Source organism: Calonectris borealis, chromosome Z (genome assembly GCF_964195595.1).
Source record: "Calonectris borealis chromosome Z, bCalBor7.hap1.2, whole genome shotgun sequence".
Taxonomy (NCBI): domain Eukaryota; kingdom Metazoa; phylum Chordata; class Aves; order Procellariiformes; family Procellariidae; genus Calonectris; species Calonectris borealis.
Genome location: NC_134352.1, coordinates 57,098,965 through 57,120,871, shown reverse-complemented (window position 1 = coordinate 57,120,871; position 21,907 = coordinate 57,098,965). Strand labels below are relative to the sequence as shown.

The following is a 21,907-nucleotide window of genomic DNA, read 5'->3' as shown; positions in this document are numbered from 1 at the left end:
TCATGTCTGGCTTGTTTCTCCTAAATATCCCTCATTTGAGAATAAACTGTATACTTCCCCAGCTGCATTTCTCATTCTCCTTTTTGCTGCCTCGGGCCACCCTGTGTTCTGGGAAGCTTTTTTCTTCCTTTCTCCCTTCCTTCTTTTCTTCTTTCCTTCCTTCCTTTCTTCCTTCTTTCCTTCCTTCCTTCCTTCCTTCCTTCCTTTCTTCCAGCTTAGTGCTAAGCCATCCTCACACAGCTCTTCCATTTTGAACCCCAGCTTCAGCAACCCCAGTTTGAGCTGCAATGAACCTCATCTAATCCAGGCACCCACCTCTCGCCACTTGTGCCACTCTGTTACACTTGCAGCAGGGAAAAGCTCACCTATGCCTGACTTTTTCTTCTGTCTTCCTGAAGTCACTCCTGATCATATTGGTGTTGCAGTGAATCACCTTTCATTACTATCTTTTACTCTTCTAAGGCTACTTACAGAGATAAACTGCAAGTCTGCTGATAGTGCTTTTTAAGCTACCATCTAGATCGTTTATTTCTGCAATCCCCCGTCACAGTGAAGCCGTACGCATCAAGTTAACATGGTAGCTCTGAAGAACTCTCACAGAACTCCAGTTTCACAGGTAGCAGCTGTATTTTTTAGATATTATGCCATCCTGATGTCAGTAGTGACTGATTTTCAGCAGAAACAAAAGAGAAGCAAAATCACAGAGAAGAAAAAAAGTCCCAAGGACCTCTTCTCTCTCCTCTGAACATTTTCCTGAACCTTGATGTTAACATCATGTTTGAGCTACTACACTGCCTTTTGGGAACGAGAAAGAGACTTTAGCGCTTCAAAAGCGTTAGGCATGATCATAGGCTGAAGTAAACTGCTGCAATGTCATTGCAATACCAATATCTCACCTGACACAAAACAGTGCATAGGGGTATGTAGGAAACAAGACAACTAAGAGAGGAGCAGGCTGAGACACTATCATTCAACAGAAGTCAGTTTTGGTACAGTGAGGCAGCACATGGACTTTTGCATGCATAGCTGAAAAAGCAGTCCTTTGGAGATGCTGCCCATGGAGGAGGTGGAGAGGAACCACTGCAGCATGGTTCTCACTGAGGTTTCTGTCTCTAAACAGGCGCAAAGAACAACAGGGACAAACATCAATCTTTGATGAAAAAAAGATGGAGAAACTCTCCTCAAGTAGCTACACTAAATTTTGTTTTTCCCCCACCTGTGGATTCAGTGATCTATTCCACGGTTATCTGCAACAGCAATGACCTCATGTTTCTGCAGAATATTTGCCAAATACTGTCTTCCAAGCAAATCTGAAAATAATCGTCTTGTGTACAGAGGTCTTAGATCACACGGCAACTCCAGTTTGACATAAAGCATCATGCAATTTACCTGTCATTATAGCAAAATTAGCATTCATAGTTGCTAAATAGGGATTCGTGACCTGTTTTTAAAACAGCAAAGCACAGTGTATTTTCTAAAAGAACGAATTTTCAGCATGATTTTCTAAATAGTATTTGACAAAGGTAGTGATTAAGTTAAACAGGCACTTAGTACTCTGTCACGTTCAAAAACTTTCCACAGTCATGCAGCTCTACCTGTTTATTTCTCTTGCCAACCTTTGAGGGTAGGGAAGCAGGAGGGAAGAACCTCTCTTTTGCCAGAAGTCAAAATCAAAGGAAGATTTTCAAAGGTATGTTTATTATTTCTTCAGCGGCAATATCGGCAAAATATCTTTTCTCTGGCTTGTTTACTCTTCAAACAATGACAATTTCTGAGAACACCAAAGAAAAAGAAGTTTTGGGTATTGCATTGCATTGAGCAGAGGAGTACATAGTGGGAAACTGAATTCTTCTCCTGTAGAAAAGTTTAGCCTGTAAATCAAGCCAGTACTGGGCAGTGTGTGGTGAGAGTGGGAAAACAAAGGATAACCTGTTAAACCCACTCAACTCTATATTCATGAAGTGCCTGACAAGCTCACTGTATTAAAGTGATTTACAAATGGCACATGCTTGGGATAAGGATAGCAATCTTGCTGACAGATTCTTTGGTATGCAATTTGTAGATAGAAAGCTTTATTATAAGTCTGTGTTTGTGTTTGGAAAATATCTCTTGGAGTTTAAAATCACAATTAGGTCTGAATTAAGCATCTCAGTAAGGAGTGAAATCTTTTCTTTCACTGCACAAAGTTACCTAGTTTCCTCTGAAAAGTCGCAGGAGTAGCTTGTTTATTTTTAACCAATTTTTCTTGTGTGTAAGGAAACCGTAGTAATTTTGCAGCTAAATATTTCAATTTGTATGCTAAAAGCAGAACACCGTGAACTTCACAGTGACAGAGCATATTAAACTCTCATAATGAAACTAAAAGACGAGCCCTCCAGCACGCTGTGGATAGGAAAGTCTTCATGAGGTATATATATACAGCTGACTCAAAACTGAAGTGTGCTGGTGTTACCGATTTTATAGAAAGAGCTGCTGCTGTGGAACAGGCAGACAGAGAGGACCAAGGGAGTACAATGCGGATTCAATGGGGGCAGAGAAGGAAGCAAGAACCAGCTCTAGAAATAGATATCAGAAAAGCAGAGGCCATGCAGCTCAGTCCCAAACCGACAGGGAGACGTGTGACATGCATACGCATGAAGCAAACAGAATTTCGGAACAGCACAGGCTTAGAAAATCCACTATGGATTATGGACTTAAAAGTATGGGGTCAGAAAATTCACTTCAAGAAGTGTGGCACCCCCTCTCCCCTCCTCAAACGTAGTGCTCGGGCTCTGGTGTGAAGCTGGATGTGCCTGTGAGTACGCTGAGGTGGAGGAGGTACATCTTCATCTCCTACAGACCTGGCAGATACCAGGCTGTTCTTTCAGATTCCAGTTGTGGCATAGCAGGAGACCTGTACATCAGGGTAATTCAGCTGCAAAGCAGCAAGCAAATGGTCAGAAGAGAGGTGAGCTGTGCTAATTTACTATCACTTGGAGTGCTGGGATAGGAAAGGCTCAGGAGGGGTAGTCGCACCCAAGGAAACAAGAAGACGGAACTATGGAAAAAAGTTACTACAATGGACGTGTTTGTCAAGGGACAGAACTTGGAGAAGACTGTCAGTGGTCTTGAAAAATATCCTGGATACATGCCTTGCATTAAGCCTTTTTCAAGTCTGTGTGGTGCTGTTGCAGGCAATATGCATGAATGAGTTGTCTTTTTTCCTGTTGCTAGCTGGTTTCAATAAAGTCTATGTAAAGAATCAGCAGTTCTCAGCACAGTGTGTGACAGAATGCATAAATCAGGAGGAATGGCTATCCAGAGGCCATGGCACATGTATCTCTCAGATCGCCCTGTAACTGGGTCCAACACAACTCACCATTATACCACCAAAAGTAATCCAAGGTTGAATGTACCTCTTTATTTTGTCTGTTTTTCTTTTTTTTCCAAGATCCTGACATACAGATCATCATAAACTATGTCAGGTTGAGATTTCTGACCTGGGTGGCTCATTCTTGCAAACAGGGAAAAGGGAGGAAGTATTGACTGGAACGGTACCAGGATGATACCATAAAGCTGTATGCTTACAGAGACTCAGGAGGCTCTTTGTGTTTCATGGGACAGGTGGGCATCCAGCCCACCACAGGATCCTGAAGTCTGAAAATGGAATGCATGCCATGCTGCTCAGCAGGCCAGGAGTGGCTGTGTGGACTGAGGGACTGCTGTTCCTCAGCACAGACTTTCATCTATGGCTTCCACTTTGTGACTTCATCACTACCGAGGTTTAGATGGCTTTCGCTAGGTGTAGTGGCACTATTGTTTGTGCAGGATCCTTCCACATTAAAAAAAAAAGAGCACTCTACGCTGCCAGTCATAAGTGCCTTTCTCATACATAAGAAAACAGCAAAATAAGAAAAAAAACCCACAAGAATAAATTCCTGGAAGAGAGAGGAAGAGCAAACACTTTGCATAAGCATGTCTATACTTTCTCCCTTTTGGCAATACAAACCACATTCTCAAACCAAAACTGGCAGCTGAACTCTGCCGCAAGAAAAGTGTTTATTCCCATAAAGGTGTAATGCTTAGAAAACATAAAGCCTGTCAATTGCACAGGCCACCCCTCCCACACCCTTACAGGTGTGTTACTGTCATGGTTTGGTGTCTGCTTCCAGCATATTTCCAGCTTCTCTGCATACAGCTGATATTTATTCCCACTCATTAAGTAAAATTTGTTCTTGCTGCTGCTGTTGTGTGCTTTTTAATGTTTGTTTGTGTTCACTGCAGGGCTGGGACCAGCTGCCTGTGTCTGAAGAGCTGCTAATGTTTATGAATGAGCCACTGCATACAGTAAGCAAGGCCCAGTGGAAAGCCCAGCAATATGCAATATGGAAAATACTGGTTGATTCTTCTGCTGCTTATTTCCACCTGTATCCCACCTGTAAAAAAGGGTTATGAACTCATTAAGCTAGAGGAATATGCTACTGCTCTTTTTTTGTGTGTCTTTTTCATATGCATGTCTGCTGCTGTAATGTATTGACTTGCTGAAGCACCTGCTAGATATATCTATTTCCCCACAGTTTTTCTGCTCACATGAGCCACCTGACACATAGCTATTTCTGGATATGTAACCTGCTGAGCATCACAGGTATCACTGTTGAGTATGTTAAGAATCAGGCTCATGGGCAGATCCCCCCAGTTTACTGAGTCATTCCACGTAAGCAGAGCTGTGGTCTCTTTGTCCATACCCATAGCATGTGGCAAACACAAGGCATTGAATTTATTTAAGCTTGCAATGCAAGAGGGCTAAGTGAAAGCTGCATTATTTCGCATTTGCTGTAGGTTCAGAGCTTGTGTACAGACAGCCTCCATGGCTCAGCTGGTGCCTATTGGTCTCATAGAGCTTGGTAACTTTGACCGTGTCTGCACCCCCAGGCTCATGTGCGTTGAGATCATAAAAAGTACAGCCAAGACTATTTGGGGAGCCTTTCTGCAATATGGTTTTGTTCTATCTAATGTTTATGCTACCCTGTTTTCCATATTAGCTCTGTCCTGCCCACTGTGGGACTAGCATGGGTTGGGAGATACCTGGTATTTAGAGAGGCAATTCCTCTTTTCTTTTCCTAAGTGTAAGAGGGCTTTATGCCCATATGTCCTGTCACTGGCAGCCTTTGATTCACTATGGTATCTTTCTCCTCATTGTCTCGTATAGGTGTGTGAGGCGACCCATTGCCTGCATAGATTACTAGCGCTGCTCTCTTGCTGCTGTCCACACCTTTGCAAAGACTGGCTTGCCTCTTGCTCGATTCCAGAGAAAAGCTAGGTTGCATGTGCATGTCTTCTTCTGAAGACCCTTCTCTTTCTTCTTTCATGTAGTGGCTGCTATATAGCAATTGCCTGAAGTAGATCCAAATTAAGACAAAACAATCCAGGATCTTGGATCTTGGTCTCTTTTTACCTCTCAGGTACTGCATGAGCTAAACTCGTTGGATTGCGCATAGAGTCAAAACACAGGGAAAACTGGGGCTTGCTTTCTCTGTCTGATACTCCACATCTCCTATGCCTCACTTCATCTCTTGTTACAGCGTGGCTTCTTCAAAATAGTGAATCAATATTTGCTGGCTTTCCCTCTCACAGTTCATTGCAAGCTCTTAGCCAAACCATATCCCTCAAACAACACATGGTTGAGCTCAAGATTTAATACAACAGGCATCAATCCATTACAATATAATTTTTTATTTCTGCCCAGAGGTCTGGGCTCTTCCTACCCCCTGCTGGTTATAATCCTTTCATATTTATCAAAAGAACTGTTTTATTCTGCTATTCTTTAACACCATCTGTATAACAATACGCCTTGTAGTCTTCTGATAGTTTCAAACATGCAGTTTAGGGCAGAATTCAGAGAGTTTTCAGCTTTGTAGCCAGAATCATACCTTGAATATGCCTAATGCCTAGTAAGAGCTGGTACATACACAGATGCCAATACACCTCACATGATGCAGGTTTAAGAGCTGGGGTAAGTTGCTCTGGACTTGGGCTGACTAGCTCCTGCTGTGTTCCTTGCGGGTAATTCTGCCTGAGTATGCTTTTAGGTGACATCATGACAGGGATATTTCCCTGCAAAAGCGCCTAGGGACTAGCTACAGTAAACATTGTGGGTTTATCTGTTTAAAAAGCTGCGATTTACAACAATCAGCAGAAGTTTACTGGGAGAGGGACGAGATAGCATGGAGTGGTAGAGGTGCAGATAGATATGGACAAGGACACACTGATACACAGTCAGTGATGGTAGCTCACGTAGCTTGTCCTAGGTCCCTCAGGTACGTTGCTGCAGCCATCAGGTACACCCCTTGGACATACATCATTGCTGTTGCCCTGGTTGACACAGCCTAACTGCTCAAGTACCACGCTGTCAACTCAACCTCAGTTAGGTTTTCCCTCTGCCTCTTTCCTACATCTGGCTTGCCCTCTGCATTCTCTTTCCTTGTAGGTGCAGGCAACACTGATGCGTGGAGGCAGGGGATTGCACAGGCACATGAGCTCCACCATAACATGTGAGTAGGAGGAGACGTGAGCGGCTGGGTGACACTCATTAGCCCACCCCTCACTCATCCTCTCTTCCCACTTAGTCTGCCCTTTCTAAGCACCCTCTGGGTGGCTGCAGCAGCAGGGTTGGCAAATGGAAAAAAAAAAAAACCAGAAATAGGGAAAGCAACAAGCAGGGAAGCATTTGTTCAGCAGCAGCATGGCATTCTGAGAGCTGAGAAAGTCTGCCAGGGTGGTAGAGTGCAAAGATGCCTGAAATCACAGAGCAGGAAGGATCCTGTTGCTCACTGCTGCTTGCATTTGAGTCTAACTAACTGAGCTGGGTGGAGACGAAGGGTAGAGTGAAGGCTGTTTCAGCTCTGAGCAGATCTGGTGTTTTGGCAAAGCTCTAGCTCAGGGTTTTTTTTTTTCTTTTTTTTTTTTTGACAAAAGTTTCTTTATAAAGAACTGCTGTGTGGAGAGGCAGACAGAACAGAATCCTAATTCTCCTACTCCCTGAGTCACCTCTCATAGTTTTAGCAGACACTGCAGCCAGTCAGTCTACCTTCAGCCCTGTTATGGTTTTTGAGTGCCCTAATATGATAAACAGGACATTAATAATTATTATGTTATTAATAATCACCATTAGCAGTATTTTCCACATTGTCAACATAGCTTGAAAGGTTGCTGGAGGTTAATGAAAGAGCCTGCTGGACCCTTTGCAACAAACCTCCATGTAATTTTTCAGTGCAATTCTCTACAGATAGCTGAGCATGTTATTTCAAGTCTCCAAGATGTTAAAGCAGTTTGAGCTACACTTTTTAGCACAATAGCAGAATTACTGAGTGAAGTTCTGGGGTCATTGTTCAAGTAGGTCAGAACAGATGATCTTACAGGCCTTTCCTGACCTTAAAAAACTACTAATCTATGAACAGTTCCTCTAGTGAGGTAGGAACTAATCCACTGAGGCCTTACAGAGCCATATAAATTCTTTAAGGTAATTTTAATTAAAAAGATCTCATTTTTTTTAAACCAAGACAAAGCAAGCATACTCAGCTCTGAAAATGATTTGCTCAGTGAAAAAGCATTGCAGTTATACAATCCCCTATCCTGGGAGAAGTTAGCACTCTTTAAGATGAAGGCTTGCAAAGACTCATATTCTCATGACCCTCTTCCATTTTAATTATAGTTTTCTCTTGTGAAAATACTGTTCTCAGGAAGCCGGTATCCAGCACAATGCTGTCTGGCTGATTGGACAGCATTCTCCACTGTTACTGACTGCCAGGTTTTCACATTTCTTCTTCTACTCATAGAATCATAGAATCATAGAATATCTCAACTTGGAAGGAACCCATAAGGATCATCGAGTCCAACTCCCTGCTCCTTGCCAGACTACCTAAAACTAAACCATATGACTAAGAGCGTTGTCCAGACGTTCCTTGAACTCTGACAGGCTTGGTGCCATGACCGCTTCCCTGGGGAGGTTGTTCCAGTCACCGACCACCCTCTCAGTGAAGAACCTTTGCCTAATGTCCAATCTAAATTTCCCCTGATGCAGCTTCATTCCATTTCCTCGTGTCCTATCACTGGTCACCAGAGAGAGAAGATCAGCACCCCCCCCTCTGCTACTCTCCTTGAGGAAGTTGTAGGCTGCGCTGAAGTCATCCCTCAGCCTTCTCTTCTCCAAGCTAAACAGACCAAGGGATCTCAGCTGCTCCTTGTAAGTCTTGTCTTTGAGGCCTTTCACCATCTTGGTCACCCTCCTCTGGACACACTCTAATAATTTGGTGTCCTTCTTACATTGAGGTGCCCAAAACTGCACACAGTGCTCGAGGTGAGGCCACACCAGTGCAGTGTAGAGTGGGACAATCACGTCCCTTGACCGGCCAGCTATCCTTGCTTGATGCACCCCAGGATACAGTTGGCCCTTTTGGCTGCCAGGGCACACTGTTGACTCATATTCAACTTGCCATCAACCCAAACCCCCAGATATCTTTCCACAGGGCTGTTCTCCAGCCTCTCGTCCTCCAGTTTGTACATAGAACCAGGATTATGCCATCCCAGGTGGAGAACCCTGCACTCACTCTTGTTAAATTTCATACAGTTGGTGGTTGCTCAGGTCTCTAGTCTATCCAGATTTCTCTGTAAGGCCTCTCTACCGTTGAGGGAGTCCACAGCTCCTCCTAGTTTAGTATCATCGGCAAATGCACTTAGTGTACATTTGATCCAGATACAAATGATCCAAATCATTTATAAAAACATTAAAGAGCACTGGCCCTAAAATTGAGCCCTGGGGAACCCCACTGATGACTGGCTGCCAGCCTGATGTAACCCGCCAGCCAATTGCTCACCCAATGTATTATGGACTTGGCTAGCTGTGTGCTGGGCATTTTGTCCAGAAGGATACTGTGAGAGACAGTATCAAAAGCTTTGCTAAAATAAAAAAAACCCACATCTACTGGCTTCCCTTGGTCAACTAGATGGGTGTCCTTGTCATAAAAGCAAATTAAATTGGTTAAGCAGGACTTTCCCCTCGTGAACCCGTGCTGGCTATGACCAATGACTGTGTTGTCTCTCAAGTATTTTTCAGTAACTACCAGAACAACCTTCTCCATAATTTTACCAGGCACTGAAGTGATACTGACAGGCCTGTAATTACCAGGGTCTTCCTTCTTACCCATCTTGAAAATTGGGACAACATTTGCCAGCTTCCAGTCAACTGGGACCTCTCCAGACTCCCAAGATCATTGAAAAATAATGGAGAGAGGTCGCACGATAACATTGGCCAGCTCTTTCAGTATCCTGGGATGAATCCCATCGAGCACCATAGACTTATGTGCATGCAGCTGGAGCAGCAAGTCTTGAACAAGTTCAGGGTCGGCCGAGAGTTTATCATTCCCCCCGTTGCGATCTTCTAACACAGAACTCTGTGGGTCCCAGGGCCCATCATTGACGTTGAAGACAGAGGCAAAGAAAGCATTAAACTTCTCTGCTTTGTCTATGCCCCTATTTGTGAGGTGACTGACCTCATCAAGTAACAGACCAATGTTATCTCTGGTCTTCCTTTTGGTGTTAACATATTTTAAAAAGCCCTTTTTGTTGTTGTTCCCGGTGCTGGGCAGCTTGAACTCTAATCGAGCTTTGGCCACACAGATTTTCTCCCTACAGTGGTGAACCGCATCTTTGTTGTCCTCCCGTGTAGCCTGTCCTTGCTTCCAATGTCTCTACACTTTCCTTTTCTGCCCAAGTTCTAGAAGATCCCTGCTTAGCCAAGCCAGCCTTCTGCCCTGCTTGCTTGACTTCTGACACTTTGGAATTGCCTGCCTCTGCGCTCTTAATAGATGGCTCTTAAAAAGTGACCAGCATTCATGGACACCAATACCTTCAAAAGCAGATTCCCAGGGGACATTACTAACTAGCTCCTTCAGCAGCCCAAAGTCTACTCTTCCCCATACAAGAAGATGTTATGCAATTCTTATTAATGACACTTATGAAGATAAGCAAGCACACTGAATAAGGTAGCTAAAGAAAAAAGAAGGGGCGGGGGGGGAAGTATTTTCTGGTCACTTCATTTTCTTATCTATCTAGGCTGAGAGTCCAGCAGCTCAGAACCAAGTCTCAGCCCAAAGAACATAAATAAAGCAATTTTATTTTACCTATTTTGTCAGTTAGAGGTAAGTTTGAGCTGCGTACCAGGTGCCTGAGAGCTATGTCACCAAGAATATCTAGTTGAAAGTGACTAATCTGAGCAGCGAAGCTAGCGATCTTTCTTGCTTTCCTTAGTAGTGATGTCCAAGATCTTAGCCCAAGTGCACGGGGTGTTGGCATCTGATGGTCATGAAGTTCACCCTGTAGAAGTTCCTGCTACGCAGTATGGTATGAGGAATGATCTCTTGAGTAGTGAGCAAGAAACTCTACTGGATACTTCTCAGAAGTCAGACCACGGAGCCTGACAAAAAGCAAAATGAAATGCTACAGTGGAGGCTGGCAAGAGGAATATTCAGTCTAGCCTGAATCTTGATTAAGAAACATTCAAGAATTCGAATGTAAAATCAGTAAAATAATGGCATTGCAGACTATTTTTCTTTTTATGTCTGAATTAGTTTGCTTAGGAGAAAAAAACAGCCATGAAATTGGACATTGATTTGCATTAAGGTTGCTAACAAAGGGCTCACCATGGCATGGTTTAATGTTCAAAGCAAACTGCAAAGCAGACTGGTATCTGTAATAAGGCACTGATACTCCCTATTAATAGGGCCTTGCCTTTCTTGCATCAAGAAGGAGAAAGGGCAGTGGAGACAAATTCATGAAGAAAAACACTTTCAAGTGCAGCTAAATATGAATTGCCAACAATCCAGGCCTTAAACAGTGTGACCTGAAGAAACCTCGAACTATGGAGTGTGGTGCACCCATTAGGATGCAACCTGAGAACAAAAGTATTGCAAAATGCTCAACTACGGTGTCTTCCTGTTTGTCAAGAGCTAGTAAATATAAAAGCTACAACTGGGGGTAGGGGAAAAGGGAAAAATAGGGGGTGATTTTCACGGCAACAGCAATTGCTTCACATGGGACACCACCAAAACAAGAGTATTGGGGTTTGCAGGTGCAAGACCATGAGATTAACGACACAAGAACAGGAGCTTGAGGACAAAAAAGGAAAAATACTGCTGCAGGGGCACTGGGATACACTGTCCCAGCAGCTTGTGTGAAAGGGTAGGGAGCTGCAAGTAGAAGGCAGGCTACAGGTTTGCAGGTGGAAGGCCTTCCAGACCAGTGAGGATGCTGCCAAAGCTAGCAGTTTTCTAGTGCCTTGTCCCTTCCTGCACCAGCCTGGATACAGGTGGAATAACGAGCTGGCTTTAAGAAGCTGTAACTGAGGGGCTAAGAGCATGGTGAAGGAACCATTCCTTTATTGTGTGTACCCTCTGCTTTACAGGAGCTCTACCTCAGCTGAAATGCTCCCAGTGACAAGGGGAAGTAACCTGGCTTTCAGGGTGCTCATTGTTACTGGAGACACTTGCGCCAGCTCAACCAGAGCTAGGATGAAACCTCCATCAAAACAAAGAGAAAGCATCTTTCCTGTCCTGCTAGGTACCTTGTGCGGCTTTATGCTATTAAACATTCCCTGCAAGAGAAACAAGAATGGCTTTATTCTGTTTCTCAGCGGCTCATGAAGAATTTGAAGTGAAGTAGCATGCTGGAAACCCCTTCATACCCCTACCCTTCACTTCCACTGTGTCCAGAGGACCATGAGACCTGTGCTCCCAGAGCACAACCAAAGCTTCAGGCACAGACTGCGACTTTCCTTAGCCCTTAACCAAATGGAGGTATTCTAACTGGGATTAAAAAGTGACAACTTTTATTTGCTCAACATGTTAAGAGCTACTGTATGAATTCCTACCCATTATCTGCATGTCAATTATTCATCATTTTCATTAAGGAAAACCAAGACATGCTACACTCATGTAGATGAAAGAAATCTATAATGTTCTCTCTCTCTCCCCCCCTCTCTCTCCCCCCTCTCCCTCTCATACGTTTTCATTTTGAGATTATGCTTAATCCATATGTACTTGAATTAGGAAAATATAGGGTTTTTATTAGCAATAAAACTTTAGGGTTTTTTTTCCCCTACCGATTTTTCATAGACTTATGGATCCATAATCATTCACGTCACAGCCTGAGGGAGATGAGGCTGGAACAGGATAATAGCCCTTAAATCCCCTTCTCTAAGCACTCAGATCTTCCCTGTCAGCAAGATTAAAATGGTCAACAGCAGTCTTCATGTGTCTATATCCCACACGGAGCTTTCACAACAACTGGAGTGGTGGCTGGCAGGGAGAAAAATGCAGAACCGCTGCTGTGTGTGATACTACCGAGATAAAGAGAGAAGAAAACAGGATTGTCAGCCTTTGTAGTTTTGGAAAGGATTGGTGTTAATTCCTTGATCAAGTGAATGCAAAGAAGGGAGAACAGTAAGGAGAAATAGCATGTTGCAGTTTAACATGCAGCGACAGTTTCCTTTCCTAAAACATAAAGGCAGAGAGAGGGAAGCACCGAATGTCCTCCTGCAGCCCGACAAGGGGAAGGATAATGAAGGCGTGCATGTAGACAAGCAGAGTCGGTTTTCTGCTACCGTTCCATTGAACTCCCAGACCCTTCTGCTCCTGGGACCTGAGGGGAATTACAACTACTATGTGGATGATGAAGATGAGGAAGAGGAAGAGAAAGAACAAGGAAAATGGCCAAGTGGAGACGCATTTGAGGGAGAAAACAAGTTCTCGTCATCCATTCCTTGCTCCCCTGCCCTTTCCTCTGGAGCCCCAGCCACGGCTTCCACTTCGTCCGTGCTGAACATCAATGTTGGTGGTCAAAGCTACCGCCTCACCTACCAGGCAGTGGCCATCTATCCCAAGACCCGCCTGGGCCGCCTGGCTACCTCCACTGACCGTCGCTGCCAGCTGGGCCTGTGCGATGACTACGCTGCCCAGGTAGATGAGTATTTCTTTGACCGGGACCCGGCTGTCTTCCAGCTGGTATACAACTTCTATGCCTCGGGGGTGCTGCGCGTGCGGGACGAGCTGTGCCCCCGTAGCTTCCTGGAGGAGCTGAGCTACTGGGGCGTGCGGCTTAAATACACACCTCGCTGTTGCCGCATCTGCTTCGAGGAGCGCCGTGACGAGCTGAGCGAGCAGCTGAAGGTCCAGCGCGAGCTGCGCTCCCAGGCAGAGGCTCAGGAGAACGAGCAGCTCTTCCACCACATGCGCTACTATGGTCCCCAGCGCTGGCGCCTCTGGAACCTCATGGAGAAGCCCTTCTCCTCTGTCACCGCCAAGGTGATGGCAGTGGCCTCTAGCTTCTTCGTGCTCATCTCCGTGGTGGCCCTGGCACTCAACACAGTGGAGGAGATGCAGCAGGTAGACCGGAAGAGCGGGGAGAGCCGGCCTGTCTTGGAGCACATTGAGACCCTGTGCATCGCGTTCTTCACACTGGAGTATCTGCTGCGCTTGGTCTCTACCCCAGACCTGCGCCGCTTTGCCAGCAGCGCCCTCAATGCAGTAGACCTGATAGCCATTCTGCCCCTCTACCTGCAGCTGCTGCTCGAATGCTTTACTGATGACGACCAGCCCCGAGGTCGGGGCTCTCAGCATGAGCACGACATCGAGAAGGTGGGACGGGTGGGCAAGGTGGGACAAGTACTTCGCATCATGCGCCTCATGCGCATCTTCCGCATCCTCAAGCTGGCCCGCCACTCCACAGGGCTGCGTGCCTTTGGCTTTACCTTGCGCCAGTGCTACCAGCAGGTGGGCTGCCTTTTGCTCTTCATTGCCATGGGCATCTTCGCCTTCTCTGCCATGGTCTACACAGTGGAGCACGATGTCTCCAGTACCAACTTCACCAGCATCCCCCATGCTTGGTGGTGGGCTGCCGTAAGTAAACACATCTCACCTTGCTGGGTAGCCAGAGACCCTTCCTCCCTTCCCCTCCCCTTCCTTGCTAGAGTCTCTGACAGTCTTGAAAACAGCAGGCTCAGATCAGTGAACATCTGCTCTGAATTCTGAGCTTACAGGAGATATGCACTCACTCACGCACACACACATATGCACTCATTCACCTCTGTTGTAAGCTTAAATCAAGGCTTAATCAGGCAGACAGTGTTGAAATTCCTGTCCAACCAAATGCAGACAGTACTTGCAATTTTAAAGATGTGGGCAAAGAGACAGGAAAGAAAAGCATTTCCCCTTTTAATCCCATTATCAGTGTTGCCAAAAAAAAAAAAGGGCAAAAAAAACCCATCTTGCATCAGGCTAGCTGGTTGCAGGTGGACACAGGATTTTCATTCTTGTTCTTTTTACAAATCTACTATGACCCATCATACAACTGCAAGATGATAAGATATAGTTTATTAACTGTAGTCTGGTCACTCAAACTTGCAAAGCCAAAGCAGTCCCAGAGCTCTGGCTGTTAAAAATGCATTAGGGCCAACAGTTGTTTTACACAAGAGATTGTGTTCTGTTCCTCAAGTGGCACGTCTAAGGCGCATGTCTGCACACGCACAAAACATTGGCGGTTATTTATACCATGCCAGACTTGCGGAGGAATAAATGCAAAAAGAAGCAGAATGGCTCAAGGGGTTGATAATGGGATAAACTGCCTTCTACATCTAGGTCACTGGTTTGAATCCCACATCAGTCAGTACTGAGAGCTGGTTAATGTCACCTTGAATCTTTTTTTGCAACCTCTGCCAGAAAGAGCGTGATTTTAGTCCCATCCCAAACACTTGGAGTGAGGGTAAATGGCTGAGTTTCAGTTGACAAGCCTCAGAAATGAAGACAGAATGACCTCGTTTCTAGACTGCCACTGGGTTAGTGCTCTAAGGCATTTGGGTACGTCTCCTTGAGAGGTCTGAACTATCACTGACCTGTACTATACTGTGTTATGCGGAGGGGTGTTTTTGAGCCAGCATTTTCCAGGCTGTTGAGTTCACATCTTTCAGGGGCATGAAGATTTAGCCGGGAACACAGAGCTGTGAGAGTTTTAAGTCCTCCACCTTGCTTAAAAGCCTCCTGGCTGTGGCAATGTCCTGGCAGAACTGTTCCAGCATTCCAAGCTTGGAATTCACCTCTAAATGGTTTGGGAAGCAGACTTGGATTGCATTAACACCCACAGACGGACTTACATTCACTTATAGAAGGCTAACCAATACTTCTCACACTATTGTGACATGAAAATGATTGTTATATCCTTCAGGGTGAGCTGTGAAGACAAAAGCAACCCTTTTGGGTTTATCAAGACTAGCAGGCAATGGAGAGGGAGCTGCAGGCTGCAAGCGCTTAATAGATAATATTCGTGTGCAAGTATGGCAGCTTCCCAATTATCATTTTTAAAGCAATGTTGTGGCAGGGAGGGAGGTGGTTTTATCAATGGCATTGGGAGGAGGGTGAAGTTGATCCCTGCCTGTGCTGCTGCCTGCAGCATTTCAGAGCTGGAAAACAACAGCTCTGTTGTGCTGCAGAAGATAGGCGTATCTATAGCAGCCTGGATCAAATCAGAGGGTAGCTAGATGTTGCAGGTGCTGAGAGAAGGCAAAGGGCCCGTACCTTGGCTGTCCATAACTCTAAGGCTTGCTGTAGTTTGTCATCACGTACATTTTGTTTTGCAGCAGCTGATGCTGGTCTCCATAATCCATGTTCATGGCAGGGCCCCAGGAGCACTTCTGACCCCTGGGCCTGGCTATGGGGCTGGCTATGTCCCAGTTGCTTCCCTGGGGAAGGAAGCCCATGCAAATGGGCTGGAAAGGAGTCAGAAGATCTTCTCAAGCTGGTTGATCAGCATAGGCACCGGATGCACTGAGCTGCGTATGGGGCCCACAGGACAGCAACCCCAACCCATCCAAGGTCGTTTCTCCCGGCCAGCAGCCCTGGGATCCCATGGCCTGCACCTCTGGTTCAGCGATGGCTGATGAAATGTGGTGGTTTCCCATACATATGTTTGAGTGATTCAGTGCATAGCAGAAAAATTGGCTCTACAGGAACACATAGATATTTTTAGATGTACATGCATATGTACATGTGTTGAATATCCTTTAAGGTGGGGCATGGGAAGGAGGGGAAAATCAGTGAATAAAGGAAAGGGTCCTGTAATGTGACCTTCACAGGTCACCATTAAGTGATATACACAGGTTATAAAAAAGTTTGTGCTTCATACATTACTAGAATTAGGACATTAGCCTTATAGTTTATTTTCTGAACATGCAGGACATATGCAAAATCTTTAGGGCTCATTTCTGCAAGCTGATGACACCATAATCATTTACATACTCCTAAGAAACCTATATGACTATGACTACGTGAAAAAGTCCTGTTTAGCTGAGCAAGCGTCTCCAAAAGAGGAGCTGTAGCATGGACATTGCAATTCCAAGGCAAAATCTTGTTAAAGCCTATTCATTCTCTTAAGTGAAAATTAAGATATCCGGATCGCTCAAATTTCATTAAAATCCAACAGCGTTCACAGTCTCACACACACAGGAGGAGAAGTATCCCTCCCAAACTGTCAAAGGTGATGTAGAAGGCTATGCCAGTGGAACAGAACCTTATCACAGGATAATGGTTTTGTCCTGTCTGGTAGAGATAAACATCTTGCCTTCATCTCAGTATTTATTTTTGGAGATATTTATCCTGTATTATCATTCAAATCCAGTGACTTAATTTTCATTAAACCAAGTGACTAATCCTTTTTATTCCACAGGAAGCACCAGGTGCATCCTGCAAATGTGCTTACCCAGTGCTGTCTCATGTACCCTAATGCTTTCTTCATTTGAAATAACATTTTATTTAGCATGTTAGAGGATGGCAGGCTGCACACCGTGACCTTCCAAAGACTCATTTCAGTGCTAAAGCCACAAGGGCATTACAGTGAAAGTCCTACAGCCTGTGGTTTATTTCTGCCAAAGTTTTAGATTACTGTTTCACAGATACACAGTGTGTGTTGAGATATTGTGAAAAAAATTAAATAAAATTCATTGGCTGAAAAAGATCCCTTGCGCAGACTAGGAAGTGCCAGATGGCAGAATCCTGCAGGTTTTACTGCCAGAGAAAAATAAGTTATATTTACTAAATGTAAAAATCATAAACAATTAAGATGTGTGCAGTGGAAGTATATAAATCAGGAATTATTTTATGCTGACTGTTTGGGAGTACATCATTCGTATGTAGCATCCCCATAAGCAAACAAGAATTTTTGAAAGTAAATTTTACAAAGAAAGTATTGCGGAACTTGGCATAGTACCGGGTCCATATAAAACACAGTTCCTTCATACATCCATAGGCTAAAGAGACAAAAAGCTGATGGCTGAGAAGAAAAAAGTCTGTGAAACCATGTAGACAACATGATGGCAAAATGTACAGGTTCTTATAAAGCTGATACACTAAATACCATCACTCCCACAAAAAAAAAAACAAACAAAAAAAAACCATTTTAAACAACACCCAAACGATTCTTCAAAGCAGAATTCAGCAAAAATTTCCTACCAGTGTACCTGTCAGCTAAAACAAATAGGAATATTCCCTACTGTAGGCACACATACACCTTACTTTTATAACCTCTGACATACAGCTGAGCAGGAAGATCAAACAATTCAGCACTATAAATATATATGTGGCGAGCATACATTGCAAGCAAAAAGTTCCAGGCAACAGAGAAAGATCTTTGGTTTTTCCACAGCTCCTTGTAGGTATGTAACCATTGAAGGGGATTTTATCTAGAAACTTCAAACTCTTGGGTCGCTTCTTCCTATAGTGCAAACATTATAAAAATGTATTTCACAATTAGCTGAAGCTTTTCATGTGTTTTTCATTAGTTCCTAAAATATATATGACAAACAAAGGTAATACTCAAAACACAACCCACAGAATAAGTCCCAAAATACCAGGTTTATAAGCACACTGGATTTAGACACAGGGCATCTGTTCCAAGAGACACGACGAGGGAGCAGGGGCTGCAGTTGTCACTGGATTTGCGCGGTCAGGGAGCCATCTCTATCTGCTCACCACAGCTGAGCAAACCCACCTTCTGGACAGGCCGGTGTGGAAATTGTTTGAAAATTCCCTCTGCCGGACAAAGCTGTTAAAAATCCTCTTGAATGGTGTCAAATGGCACTGCTGTCTTTCTTTTCTGCATGAGAGGGATTTTTTTTTAATTAGGGATTTTTGCATAAGATGGACGGTACAGGAAAAAAAGGCAGCAGAGAGTATTTCAGATTTATGATGCAAAGTGCAAAAATGCTAACTTCAAAATTGTCTCTGAACCCTGAACATATCAGTTTGTATGTTTCTTCTCAGCTAATAAGCTGAATGTTGATTTGCCTGTAGGTCAGCATCTCTACAGTGGGATACGGAGACATGTGTCCAGAAACTCACCTTGGCCGTCTGTTTGCTTTCCTCTGCATTGCGTTTGGAATAATCCTGAACGGCATGCCCATCTCCATTCTCTACAACAAATTCTCAGACTATTACAGCAAGCTGAAGGCCTACGAGTACACGGCTCTCAAGAAAGAAAGGGGGAAGGTGGACTTCACACGGAGAGCCATGAAGAAAATATCTGAATGCTGTGGAGAAGGTGCAACCCACCCTTTGTCACAGCACTGATACAGTTTGTGCTTTGGATGTTGGGAGGGAACAGAGAAGCCGAAGGAGAAAAAAGAAAAACAGATCAGCCAAGCTAACTGAAGATAAACTGGAAAGGCCCAAAGTAACAAAAGTAGATGGTGAAGTGTGTTTTGAAGGGGGTTGTTTTCAAAAGAAAAAAGGCTCAGCTTACAACAACAGATTTTTTTTTTTTTGGCTTTGCTAGGCTGTGAGCAGCACTTAAGTGCTCATCAACTATCTGGAATGACGTTCTTCAGATTAACCACCCAGAAACTCTGAGTTAGATCCACGTGAAGATGTAACCCCCTGCTACTGATCAGACCCACAATAAAGACCCATCATAATCAAACCAAAGGAAAACAAATTGCTGCCATTAAGGGGCAGCCACCTCACTGCTGCCAAGGCAGTCTCAAAAATTAAACAAATAGAATACCCAATATACTGACTGCATTGCTGAAATTGGTTTTGCACCAGCTTTCAAAAACAGGAAAGCAGCCTAGAGCGTTTACCTGAATATTAGCAGCATCTATACTCCTTAAGCTTCTGTTTCCACTGTCAGATAGCTAAGCTTCACTGTTCCAATTTTATTTTTCAAATGCAGCCCTGCCAATGATTCCCATTTTCATACCTAGGCAAGCAACACACTGCTTTTAGTATTTCCCCCTCCTCCACCTCCCTAATAATTTTTCATTATGCCAAGAACTAGTGAGGAAGTCTGGAGTCTGAGTTGATAAATGTCATTGATCAATTTTGAAAACATTTCCAAACAAAAATCTTCTCTAGGTATGGGATTAAGTGATAAACTAAATTTATTTTACAGCATTTAATGTATCTACTTATTGAATTGTTAGAATAATAATAGGCCTGTCATGGGACATAAGTGTTAAAGCAGCATTTAAAAAAAAATAATCAAATGAAACATGTAATGGATAATATCACATAAAGACTTATCATACAAAGGATCATGTCAACAGTTATCTGTAATCAATTTTAAATATAATTTAAAGTAAAGATACTTCGTCTGGTACATACAGCCATTAAGGACACAATTCTGACACCTTAGCTCACCTCCAGTAGTACCTTACTTCCTAAGATTACTGAGCCTTCTTGCACAGCTGGATGCAATTTCTCATGTGTCAGAAACTCACCCCAAAACCTACGCAAGAAATAACAACAACAACGACGATAATTAAATGGAATCAGAGTTTCATGCATTAGTTCGGAGCGTATCAGGAACATTCTTTTTACGTAAGAGCAGTCATACCAGTTTAGAAATAGTAACGTGAATAACAGATCTGAAAGAATAGTTATTTTATTGATATTCAGATACAAAGAGTGTAAAAAAAAAAGGGGTAACAAAAAGAAGCAATGGTAACAGTCACTGATATGACCCATGGCTGTTACTCAGCAGCACTCTTGCTGCAAAACAGCCTGAAGCAGAGATGCATTTTAAAATTCTTGAACTCTCACGTTGTGTCTGTGCTGCCCTGCTGAATGCAAACGGCTGCATTCAAATCTCAGAGCCACACTGGAGACAATGGTGTGAAGCTCACTCTTGGGACAGCTGAGGGTGAAAAAGTTCATTAATTTTGCCACGTCCATGCAAATTGTGTCAAGCATAGGGACATTTCTCCTTTCAATGGCGAGAAGGTAATTAGTAACCAAGTTGCTCTTCTCATTCTCTACCTCCAGACAAAGGTATCATAAGCCCATCTGTCATTTTGTTCTTTAGGAATGACAGTCAGCACATTGTGTGCTGATCAGTTCTGTTAAAAGCTAAACCATGTCTTTAAGGCACAGCTGAGCCCTGGGAGTTGAATGTGATAGATGTTTGCTGTTCTGGACTGCACACAATGCAGCAGGCACAATCCTGGCACTCACTGAGAAGAATAGCTGCTTTACTTTGGCTCTAGGGATGGTATGAATTTGCCTGGCCCTTCTGCACAGCAACAACAGGACGAGAAGCTTCCTGAAACCACAGGAAGCCTCTCTCTTAGACACCCACTGCAGTTCAAGGAGGTGGCAGGTTACAAGCATTCAAAACCACAACTATGCTTTGTTTTCAACATGCAGCTTGGGTTAAATACATTAGAAGGACTTAAATGTTGGTGATTACCCAACTTGCTAAGATATGGGACACCTTAAATTAATTTCCTTGTCTGAAGGAATCAGTACTTGCATGTACCATGCAGATGGGATGCAGATGCTCAGGCTTGCACAGAAAGCTCAGCAGCTTCTTGCCTCTTAGAGAAATCCAGAGCCTGACCACTTATTCTGCTGATGCTGCACTTCAGACTTGACACAAATCACCAGCCTCATTTTCCACTCCACTTGTCTCACATGCACGAGCCATTCCAGCAGATGTTCTTCAAGACATGTAAGGGAATAGGCTTTCCACACAAAACACAAGCAAGAGAAAAAAGGACTGTTCCTTCTTTTAAATAGGAGTCAGAATTGAATGTCCTCAGTGAGTGCATTCTTATCTGTCCAACAAGATCTTAATGCACATGTCCCATAGTACTGCTCTAACCATTCACATACAGCTTGCGGCAGGTCTCTCCCACCCCTCTAGCTGAAGCTGTTCCACTTTGCACCAAGTAAATAATGACCCACCAGGTGACAGTAAAAGAAAGACTCGGCTGGGTGGAAAGGTGTGGGTCACAGACCCTGCTTCAATAAAGAGCTATGAAAGTACCCTGACCAAGCAGCAAAATCTTCCCAAACACTCCCCTCCTCTGGCCCAAGCAATCTTTGGTTGAAGGATTAAGTCCAGAAGGACCCTAGAGTCAGTTCCCACACACTGCAGCCACACGAAGGCAAAACTTGTACTTAGACCACCCTACAGGCCAATGGCCACACTTCCCGACATGGAGAAGACCAATTTCTGTCCACTCAGGAGAAGAAGACATTGTAACCGGTACCACCAGGTCCCATCTGGGTGCTCTGCACACCGAGGCTATCACACCTCAGGCAGCTCAGCTTACCTAGTGGCTGCCTCACTCTCTTCTTTCTCAATGACTTTGCCCCCTCATCCCTCCACCATCCAGTCCCATCATCTCGCTGATGGCAGCTTTGGTACCTTTTTGATTCCTCTATGCATTGCCTCAACACACAAATGCGACAGTTTGGGGGAGCAGGGTTAGATTCTTGATTGGTTCGTGATCTAGTTCAATTTAGAGACTCTGATTAAGCTAGAGCTGACAAAAGATACGTGGTAGAAACGTGCAGTCTGGAGGACAGACCTCTGGCAACTGCCACATGAA

General features: G+C 44.1%; 1 protein-coding gene across 1 annotated transcript; it reads left to right on the top strand.

The window, feature by feature from the left end:
* Positions 1 to 12,488: 12,488 nt before the first annotated feature.
* KCNV2 (potassium voltage-gated channel modifier subfamily V member 2) lies at positions 12,489 to 18,644 on the top strand. Its single transcript, XM_075136464.1, has 2 exons — positions 12,489 to 13,928; positions 18,369 to 18,644. Exons 1-2 carry the CDS (start codon positions 12,489 to 12,491, stop codon positions 18,642 to 18,644), a joined length of 1,716 nt encoding a protein of 571 aa, XP_074992565.1.
* The last annotated feature ends 3,263 nt before the right edge of the window (positions 18,645 to 21,907 follow it).